The sequence below is a fragment of the Trichomycterus rosablanca genome, chromosome 11 (genome assembly GCF_030014385.1).
Source record: "Trichomycterus rosablanca isolate fTriRos1 chromosome 11, fTriRos1.hap1, whole genome shotgun sequence".
Lineage (NCBI taxonomy): Eukaryota > Metazoa > Chordata > Actinopteri > Siluriformes > Trichomycteridae > Trichomycterus > Trichomycterus rosablanca.
In genome coordinates this window covers 32,708,364-32,719,828 of record NC_085998.1, presented here as the reverse complement: position 1 = coordinate 32,719,828, position 11,465 = coordinate 32,708,364, and the positions used below count along the sequence as shown (strand labels likewise).

General features: G+C 34.4%; 1 protein-coding gene across 1 annotated transcript; it reads left to right on the top strand.

Moving 5' to 3' along the window:
* The first annotated feature begins 1,145 nt into the window (after window positions 1-1,145).
* LOC134322942 (chitin synthase chs-1-like) lies at window positions 1,146-10,787 on the top strand. Its single transcript, XM_063004349.1, has 19 exons — window positions 1,146-1,177; window positions 1,758-1,899; window positions 1,998-2,186; window positions 2,339-3,282; window positions 3,415-3,504; window positions 3,580-3,738; window positions 3,830-4,004; window positions 4,115-4,207; window positions 4,936-5,074; window positions 5,185-5,385; window positions 6,039-6,323; window positions 6,578-6,757; window positions 7,598-7,988; window positions 8,767-8,801; window positions 8,907-8,971; window positions 9,064-9,174; window positions 9,298-9,512; window positions 10,526-10,614; window positions 10,703-10,787. The coding sequence occupies exons 1-19, from the start codon at window positions 1,146-1,148 to the stop codon at window positions 10,717-10,719; spliced, it is 3,552 nt and encodes a 1,183-aa protein (XP_062860419.1). The 3' UTR covers window positions 10,720-10,787.
* The last annotated feature ends 678 nt before the right edge of the window (window positions 10,788-11,465 follow it).

Genomic DNA, 11,465 nt, shown 5'->3' with positions numbered 1-11,465 from the left:
GTTGGGGGGGATGTGTAACACAGGTTCAAACCTTGCCTATGGTCACTGTCAGGAAAAGTTTGTCTTGTTTTTCCTGCATTGTTGTGGGTTTTCTCTGACACTCTGGTTTGGTCGGTTTCCTTTCAATGTGTTTTTCTGTACCACTGTACAGCTTTTTGTGTTTGATCAATATGAATTTCACTTTGATTTATACCTTCTAAAAACATAGATGTAGGTTATTTGACTGCTGTAAATTTCCCCATTAGTGAGTGTGTGATATCCTGCAATAGACAGCCTATTCCTATTCAGAGTGAATTCCTGTCTGCACCCTGTGTCTCCTGATAGGTTTGAGACTATAAATAAATAATTAAGATCTTTATTCACAGACCATACAGTCCAAAATGTGTCTAACACTTAGGATTTATAAATCAATATATACAACAAACAAACAATATCTACTTGAAAAAATAAATAAATAATACAATTTGGCAGTTATCATAGCCCGTGGTTTGCATAATGTGATATAGCATTTTGATTTTCTGATATTTGTGTGTGTTTCATTGATTGCTGTTAATCAGCTGTTAATGTAAATAGAGCCAGCTGAAAGGAAGAAAATCATTCAATTCAAATCACATTCATGTTCCAAAATCTAGTTTGAAGCTTTTCCATCAGAATGCTTTTTATACTTTTATAGCAGCAGTGGTGAAACCAACTTCATGATAATGACTGTTGTTTTAAAATTATGCATAAATGAGAAATAATGCCATAAAATGTATAATCAGTATAATCAAATAAATTACCAGGTGATTTCAGGCAAATTTAAAATAATGTTGTGTATATAACAAGGTCAGCAATTACAGAGAAATTGAAGATTAGATTTATAAGAACAAGGAAGTCTTATTTTGATGAAAACTAGGGAGAATTAAACCAAGGTTTGATAGTTCCGCAAATAATCTTCACACACTATAAAAGATTAAATCTTTCAATGAAAATATCTGTAGTTTTTTTATACCGTGTTTCTTCCTTCTTCCTCAACTTTCTGTATTTAAAAAACAACACAAGGGCATGACAAAGGCCCTTGAGTGTTTAAGGAGTGTTTCAGTGAACCTTTAAAAGGGATGTGTTTAAACTGAAATTTAGACACTTCTTCCACAGAGAGCATCACAATGGATGCGAAGCGAGAAGAAAAACAATGCAGGTATTTATTTTATTTTTTTACAAATTTTACAGATTTAATACATTTATTATGGAAATATGATATTGATTGATTTAATTTATTTGTATTATTAATTTATTTATTTCTTGATCATTAATAGCTCAGAATTACTTAAATGTATTTTAACAAAGTATACTTCTATAATTATTTTATTCCTACTAATACATTTTGAGCTATTATGTCTGATATAAAAGTTTCAAAGTGGCAAGAATTTTTTTTTGTTAAATCAATACAACACACATGTATGTATTAACAATAATGTATTTATTGTACCAATACTTGTTTCACATCTTTTAAAATTGTGTATTCATTTTTAAACCAAACATAAATGTCACCATTTTTAAGTAAATTCCTTTAAGAATTTAATTTAATCTTATAAAATGGTGAGGGGACAAAATTAGTGAGTGTGTCTAGTTTTGATCTTTCTTGAAATTAATACAACATTTCATTTTTCATTTGGGTGGCTCAGTGGGTAGCACTGTCTCCTCACAACAAGAAGATTCTGGGTTTGATTTCCAGAAATTCTGAAATTTATATACATTTTTTAAATATTTAACTTTAGGTTTAACAGCACAGAATGGGACACCTGCAGAGAAGTTCCAATCATTCAAGAAGAAAGTCACAAAAAACGACATCAGTTTTTCAAACACTTATGTCATTTAACTGTTGGAGTCCTTGTGTTTTCTCTTGCAGTACTGAGCAAGGTGAGTTGAGCTGTCTAGTATTGGTATCTAATGCATATGATTTAAAATCTTCTCACTGAACATATTTGTTTAAATGAAACTTTTTTTCTTTTGTGTAGTCATCATTTTTAGTTTTGGTGACCCTCAATAGTAACGTCACTACGAGTGTCCCTGTTGAATACAAAGCAACTGTTTCACTGAGTATCGGCTGTGTGTTGGTCGCACCAAATATTCTTCTTCTCATGAAGAGCCTGTGGAAGTTCATCTTTAAAAATGTAACAAAGCCATCCTGGAAAACAATTTTGTGTGTAAGTGTTTTAAGCATAAATACCTGTTTGATTTTTATGTTCTTGATTTACAATAACTGTTAAACAAAACCTTAACAGTGGCACAATGACTAATGGTAATATAACCAGAAAAATATAAATATCTATAACGAGAATTTTTATTTGTGTTCTAGGTGGTGTTTGTTCAGAGTTTTGTGTCACTTGGGGAGGCACTTCTCACAGTGATGGCCATGCCATATTTTGACATTGTCACTAATGTCATGATTTTGAATAGTGTAAGCATTATGTCAGCCGTGTTTCAGATGTTTGCGCGTTTTTATGCTAAAGAAATGAAATACGTTGTAGCAGCAATCTTCTCCATCGTCTTCACTGTTCTTGGCTACATCTTCTTCATTGTGAGCTACCGGACAATGGTTGGACCTCTTAGCATGGCCATTGTAGGAACCATCTTAGTTTCAGTAAACTGGTGGGAAAACTACAAAACTCTTTTTAAATGTATGGAGAAGTTTTTTGAAGAAAAAGACAGTTCTCAGAATGTGCTCAGCATTCTGTCCAGTCTGGTGAAAGTTCTAGTAACAGCAGTTGTGGTTGGAATTAGTGTCCCTTTTTGGCATGAACAAGAGTGGATCAAATTAACATCGATTCCTAAAAACATACAAATAGCAGTCTTTGGCTTAATGGCCATCCAAATCGCCTCATCCATAATGTGTCGCTGGCTTGCAGTGGTAGCTTGTAAGATGCATGCCCTGCGGTGTTGTTTTGTTATGCCCATGTACCTGACCTCTGTGTCTAGTTTAGTTCTGTGTCTCGTATTAATGAAGACCTTTCCTACAAACAGCAGCACTAGTATAGCTCATTCATTATTGGCTGATGTTACAAACACTTGGGCTACTTTGTCAAAGAAAAAAATGGAAACCCTTGTGATTATTGGCATATGTGCCCTAAGCTGGTGGCTGGGGCTCATACTGAGCACATTTTACACCTGGTTTCGGAAGATTAAACGCATTGAGAGGACTCAAGATCTTTTTCTGGGACAAATGTATGAGGGAGCTTTTCTGGAACAGTCCTTGTTGCTCAACACCCGTTTTGAGACCAACGAAAAAAATGAGGAGAACAGGTAAATACTGCCTCTGTGGTGAATATGTAGAATATGTAGTTTTTAGGCACAGATTGGCTAATTCATTGGGTCAGGATTGGTTGATCGAGTTTAATCGCATCATGGTTAAATCGTTATTATGTTTCTTCCCAGAACAAAAAAACCTGTGACCGTCTACCTTTGTGCAACAATGTGGCATGAGACAGATGACGAAATGATGAAAATAATTATCTCTATGTTCAGGTAATTTTGTAATAATTGTGTGTTATTTACACTTGTTAACCTTAAAATTCAGCAACAACTAATTGTTTTAACCAGGCTTGACAAATTCCGGCCTAAAGAAAACTTCCACAAAGATGCCTCCTTTGAGTGCCATATCTTCTTTGATGATGCCTTCGAGGATGTGAATGGTGGCGAAGGGCGGCATTTAAACGAATATGCTAAGTCTCTAGTGAAAGTCATCAAAGAAGTAAAAACGTAAGCATAAGCGTTTGACCTTTTTAAAATCAACCATGGAGTTACAGAGATAATGTGTGAAAATAAAACACTTTTTTTTGGCATGATTTAGCTTTTTTATCACAGACAACCCTTCTTCATGGAATAATGAGACCACTGACCCTGGGCAGGCCATTATCAGCACACCTTATGGAGGACGTCTGGTATGCAAACTTCCTAATGGCAATTTATTAATGGTTCACTATAAGGACAAACAGCTGATTCGTCACAAAAAGAGATGGTCACAGGTAAGCCTATTATCAGCTTACCATGTTATAATTATAATCTTTACCTAAATATAAAATAATGCCTAAATATACCCAAACATAATTTCATGCATATTCTGCATTTTTAACAGATCATGTACATGTATTACCTTCTTAACTGGAGACTCAACAGCAAGTACCCAAAGGGGGAGGAGCAAGAGAAACAGCTGAAGGTAACGACTGCGATTAAACGACTAAACACACACACACACACACACACACACATAATATATTCTCTAATCACAAATCACCAGTGTGGCTGCTTAACCGGTGTGTACCTGCAACTGTTTTTAGAAGTACCTTTTACAAAGGTTAAACTTCTGCAGAAACATTTATATGTTTACAAACCTTATTACCTGTTCATGACCACATACTACAGTAGTTCATACAATTTAGAAAATTAAACACAGCTATCACATTACATACCTTCCCTCACTCAGCTTGCTCATCTTGGACTGAGTAATCGAAAAGAGAGAGTACAATGTTCACAACACCTCAAAAATAAATGATATCCAATTACAAAACAAATAATAGACATTACACAAAGCTAGTTGGTTTGACATTAAAAATTTGGTGTCATTTTAACAAAACAAAGCATTAATTTTAACCGAGTTACAGCTGCAAGATTTCAAATCAACCAGGCATGAGCAAGACCTTATGTGATCAGGTTTAATAAGTAATACCAACCGATAAAACAATTGGAATCAAATGAAGCTCCTGTGTGGTTGGTTTTAAAACCTACAGCAACATGCTCATTGTGAATAAGACAGAAGTAGTAAAGTATGCTAGTCAAGCAGTGTTCATTGTAAAATTATGCAAAATTAAACAACAAAGTATCTGTTCCATAGCAGACACGCAACTTTTTTTTCTTCAGCTGCTCCTGTATCTAATGTTTACAGCTTTTTTTTTAAACCAGGCAGAGAACACATACATCTTGGCACTGGATGGAGATACAGATTTCTTGCCCTCTGCTGTCATGCTACTGATTGATAGACTAAGGCTGTATCCAGGAGTGGGTGCCGCCTGTGGCCGGATTCACCCCACAGGCACTGGTAGGATTTTTAATCTATCCATAAATCCACATGCCCTGTGTGAATTCATTATAACCAAAAAAAAACAAAACACAACAAACATACATGAATATATCACTGTGTGCTTAAAGGACCCATGGTGTGGTATCAGAAGTTTGAGTATGCAGTGGGCCACTGGCTGCAGAAGACAGCAGAGCACGTGTTTGGATGTGTGCTTTGTAGCCCGGGCTGCTTCAGTCTATTCAGAGGTTCTGCCCTCATGGACAACAATGTCATGAGGACATACACCAAGAAAGCAACAGAAGCAAGCCACCATGTACAGTACGATCAAGGTATTCACCTGCATCATATCTGCCCAGATATTTATCATTTATTCACAATTATGTTTTTTTAAAGCAGTATTTGCCGGGCAGTGCCCTACTGCAGCCATGTTGCTGTTGTTGGGCCCTTGAGCAAGGCCTTTAACCATCAATTTATTGTTATGTATTCAATAACATCTGTAAGTTGCTTTGGCTAAAGGTGCCTGTTAAATGGCATAAATGTAAATGTATTTGGCATTAAAAAACTACTTATACTTGATACTATCCCACCTGTTGCTATTAAATAATGCATTTAAATATTATTACTTAGAGGCTGACTTTGGGCCATGCAAGTTATCTGAGTTATCATAGAGATATTATAGGAATTTGAGAGAGTAATTAACACTAGTTTTGATTTATTTAATTAGGGTTGCTGAAAGATGCAATGGTTTACTGTACAGCATGTGCACAATTTAATATAGTATATTTAGTTTTTATGGTTAGCATAAGGGAACATGTATACAAACTTTGCCTTAGTTAACAGTCTGTAAGGAGGTTGCCATGTTCTCCATGTTCACTTTATAATAAAAAGGCACACCATATTTGATGATAATAAAAGTATATAAATAAAAATTCCTTATGATCAATAAGCATGAAAATGTAAATGACCTACTGCTTGTTTCCAGGGGAGGACCGCTGGCTCTGCACACTCTTACTGCAGCAGGGATATAGGGTGGAGTATAATGCTGCCTCGGATGCCTACACCAACGCGCCACAGGACTTTAAAGAGTTTTACAACCAGCGACGGCGCTGGGGGCCATCTACCATGGCCAACACTATTGATTTGCTCAGCTCGGGTAATCTGACCTCTGAGAGGAATGGGTCTATCTCTAAACCCTACATCATTTACCAAGTCATCAGCATGGGCACATCCATTTTGGGACCTGCCACCATCTGTCTAATGATTGCAGGTAAAGAACTAGACAAAAGAACTTCAAGTGTTTTTAATATAGGCTTCATGAAAAAGCTTATTAGTCTTATTAGTCACAGGAACAGACCGCCCAAATGGATGAATAGATCATATAAGTGCATAGAACATGCAAAGAGCACAGATATCACAGAAGTCTGTAAAAAAGAATGTAGTTCTTTATGAATTTTTAAATTACATTATAATAATATTTATATTGATTGTAATAAAACTTTTCTCCTTTGTTGTTTCTTGCAGGAAGCTTTACATTTTTATTTCAAATTAAAGCAAATTTGGCTCTTATCTTAGCCATAGTGCCACCTGCAATATACCTGGCACTGTGCTTCAAGCTGAAAGCTGACACGCAACTTCAGATAGCAGCAGTCATGAGCATATTTTACGCATTTATTATGACTGGAACTATTCTTTGCATCATAGGTAATATATCTATATATTTCTCAGATTTCCTTCATGTATTGGAATAACATTGAGTCTGTGTAGAAAATTTAATTTTTTTATTAACATAACCTGCTAAGCATAGTGTTAACATTTTCACTCCAAAAACATGGGACGTCAAAAGGGATATACAAAAGCCAAATTCAGACTTAACAATACAAAATTGTACATTCAGTGTGAATGCTTTACAGAGCATTTAGATTCATTTTTATTAAGTTTTTTAATGCATTAAGAAACTATTTTGGCAGTGAGATTGTCTTAGAAAAGATTTTAAGCCACTTCACCACCAAAACATCTTATATATTATTTGATACATGTATTCTCCAATACGTGTTTAACTGAATCTAGTCACAAGTGTCTATTTTGTATACTCAAAAACTATTTATTAAAATATACTTTCTCAGGATGCCTTGTAAATAGAGACATACGTGTTTTACAGTATTGATCAGGAGATCAGCCAGCAAAATGCCAATATTACATAAAAGAACCTTAATAATGTGTACACTTTTGTTTAATTTAGCTTTTTCAGCAGTTATTTCTTCATTTTATAGGGAAACATGTTGAGACACTACATTAAAGTGCTCTAGAAATTAATTATTGATATATTTATTCATATATTTTCTAAAGGGTTTTCTAGGGTTTGAAGGGTTTTTACTATTTTGATAAACAATTGTAATAAACGTGAAACTGTATGATACATTATAAGTTTTGGTTAATTATTCTAATGAATCTATTTTAATGTTTAGGTTTACATAGGTAAAAAAAAATATTAAAATTGAATTGAAATTTAATTGATTCTGAAGTTGCCCAATGTTTTTTTAGGTGAAATGGTAAAGAATGGGACATTTGTCACCCCCAGTGGTCTGTTCTTGATCAGCATGGTTGCAATGTACCTCATCACAGCAATTCTTCACCCCCAGGAGTTCCCCCTAATCATCTATGGGGTGCTTTACTGCCTCTGTATCCCCAGTGGTTATCTCCTGCTGACTATTTACTCAATCGTCAACATGAACAACGTCTCATGGGGAACCCGAGAAACTGGAGGCAAAGCAAAGACTGTAACAGTGAACACAATCAGGAGGCAGCTCATACAAGCTGTATGTGGCAAGTGCCCGTTTTTGAAAAACACTTTGAGTGAAACTGAACCACCGGTGGAATCTCTAGTATCAAAGCAGCAAGATCCTGAAGTCATGGAGTCACAAGAGACTGATAGGTAAATAATAAAATACTGGTGTCATGTTTTGCATAAACCCCATCAGGATTTGTAGTTATACATGACCAAACATTGTAATTTCAATACCTACCATAGTGCAATTCACTCGGTTCTGGTTTGTCAGAAGCTGTTAAATAATCTGCAGTACAGCATAAGATTTATTTTCAAGAAAATTATTGATGTTTATTAATGTGCTATTTTAAGATGCAAAAGGACCAGTCAACGAAGTATTGTGAAAATTGTTTTAAAATAACTTATTGATAATCTATCAAAGTAAACTTTAGGAAAGAGAAATTGTGCTGCCTTAGTAATAGTAGCAACTTAACAGGTTTCACAGACATCCAACAATATTAATTAATTGATAATATATTTTCTTCAAAATATTGTCATTTTGGTGCACTGTTGTTATATATGCAACATAAAGCACTACATGGCAGACCATTATAAAACAAAAATGATTAGCTCCAGGATATTAAGTGCCCTAATCTTAACACTGAAGCCACACCAAATGTTTCTCGTGTCTCTATAACTACATGCCCTGAAGTGCTTTATTTCTCGTGACTAAATTCAATTCATTTCCTCAGTCTCAGCAAGTGGCAGCATTTCATTTTGTTCTCGTGCATTCTGACATTTTCTCTGTAGTCAGCTTGTAATATTAGTGTAAGATAAGATTCACTTTTCATTTAACCTGTTTAGTTTTATTAATCAGATTATTAATGTCAGTACCATGATGAATGTAATATTTTTACTGTTTATTTTTACTATTTTTTCACTCTAGGTCAGATGTATATCTTTCAACAGAAACACCTAAAAGTAGGTGTTTTGCATTGCTTTATTTTATGTCAGCATAATAATTGCATTATATTTAGTTTAACAAGAATTATTTATGGTTTTAATAAATGTTCCTCATGTCTGAAGGCTGGATTGAAGACCTGCAAATACAACATTCGGACTTGCCACTAATAAATGAAACACTATCAAAGGTAACGTTATGTTTATGTTTTTTTCTTTAAGTTTTAAATAAGTTCATAAGCTGAAAATTTTTGCTTTACTATTTTTCATTTACATTTTCTAGACTGAAATCGATTTCTGGAAAGACTTGCTGAGAAAATATTTAGAACCTATCAAAGAAAATAAGGAACAACAGGAACAAGTTGTGAAAGAGCTGAAAGAACTTAGGAATAAGGTGAGTGTGTAGAGAGCATGTATGTACATAATGAAATACATAAGAATTTAAACTTAAGCCAAATTTGTTACAATTAATTTAAGTTTTGCATTTAAAATAATCAGGATCTTTTTTTTGTAATAGGTGTCGTTTGTCTTCTTCATCTTCAACACTCTGTGGTTGGTGGCCACGTTTTTCCTCCAGGCCATTGGCAACAACATCACCCTGCCTATTCCAAAAGTCAATCCAGACTTTACTATTTCCAATGAAAAACTTCAAGTTGATCCAATATCACTGATGTTTCTCCTCAGCTTTGCTTTACTGATTTTTGTGCAATTCTTTGCGATGCTTTACCACAGGCAAGTCCTTTATATTTAAAAATTAGATTCAAATTATGCTGCAGTATTTTACCCTCTGTTTGTTGAAAAATGCTTTTCATTTTAATGCATTATTGGGATACCTTGCATACACAGCATGTTTAAGATCCACAGATTTTTAATGACAGTCAGGAGACTGTGAGCGCCATTACAAAAGCATGAGCTTGTGTTTCTGGTTCAGTGTGGATGTTAAGCCATGACAAATAATAAATAAAAAGAAAGTTATTAGAATGCATCAGTTCCCAAACCATTTCTAAGGCTCTAGGATTTTAGAGATGTTTTTTAGGTCTGTTGTTAATCCTAATGCTCTGGTAATCTTGCAAGGTTCATATTTAGAAATAATATTTATCTGCCTCTGCCAAGAAGCTATTGCTGGGCTGTGCTTTGATCTGTGCATGACAGCAATCCAGAACATCTAACCCACCCTAAAATTGATTGATGACCATAGACTCAGGCTTTTGCCATGGCCCTCACAGTCGACTGACCTTAACCTCAGTGGAAAGCTGTGGTATGAACTCATGAGAAAAGTCCACAAGAAAGATCCCAAAAACCTAAAGGACCTTGAGGAGTAGAGGAAACCTTGAGGGGTGCTTTTAAAAAAACAGTTGCTGGGGTGTCAATAATTGTGGCACACTGGGATTTGTTCAAAACAAATAGTATATGTTTTTATATATTTTAGTGCTTCACTTCAATTAATGACTTGATGCTCCCCAATATTTAGAGATTATTCACCAAATAACCTTTGAACTTACCGTAAATATTTATTAGAACAGTCACAACTTCTTAACATAGATAATTACATATCAGCAGCAGTTCCATTAAACAAAGAAATATTATTCTATATTTTGACCCAGGTGATTTGGCTAGGCTTTTTTATTTTATTATTCTGGGCATTAAATTAAATGTGCCATACTGAATTATTATTATAAAATGTATTACAATGTTTTGAAACAACATGTTATAATATGGTGGTTTGTTTGATTTCCGTATTTCAGGATCTACACATTAATTCATTTTGTGGCCTACATGGACACAGAGATAAAAGCTGGTCAAAAACAGCAGACGGAGACGAGTAATGAAACAGGTATTTTTTTCAGTCAATATTTTTTAAAGTGAATATAATAAAATAAAGGAAAACAACAAAAAAAGAAAACTGTTTTTTTTTCTTTAAGCTGCTGAATCTGCATAGACGTCTGCTGCAAATGAAAATCATCTCAAGTCTGATTCATGAAACCTTCCCATGGTTTTATCCAGTATTCTCTTGCCCTGATTTGTAAATATTTTGTTGTAAATATTAAATTATTATTTTTAATTTGTTACATGTGTTTATTGTTTTAAAATTATTATATGTTGTGCTAGTTGTTGCTAATATAAAGTTATTTCAATCAAAAGTGAATTTCCTCTGTGTTCTCTTGTTTTCTCCCACCATGCAAACACATGCAGTAGATGTACTGGTAACTTTCTAATTGCCCCCTAAACTTTGTTGTAAGTAAGTGAGTGAGTAAATGTGAGTGTGTGATGTCCTGCAATAGACTGGTGTCCTGTCCAGGTTGTATTGTGCCCAGTGTTCAATAAATGAAAAAAACTAAATACTTTGAGTATTCTGAAGTACAGATAATGTGCTATATTTACAACTTTTAGGAAATTACACCAGAAATATTAAAATCCATTTATTACATATACAGTGTATCACAAAAGTGAGTACACCCCTCACATTTCTGCAAATATTTCATTATATCTTTTCATGGGACAACACTATAGACATGAAACTTGGATATAACTTAGAGTAGTCAGTGTACAGCTTGTATAGCAGTGTAGATTTACTGTCTTCTGAAAATAACTCAACACACAGCCATTAATGTCTAAATAGCTGGCAACATAAGTGAGTACATGAGGGTCCCAGGTGTAAATGGGGAGCAGGGCTGTTAAATTTGG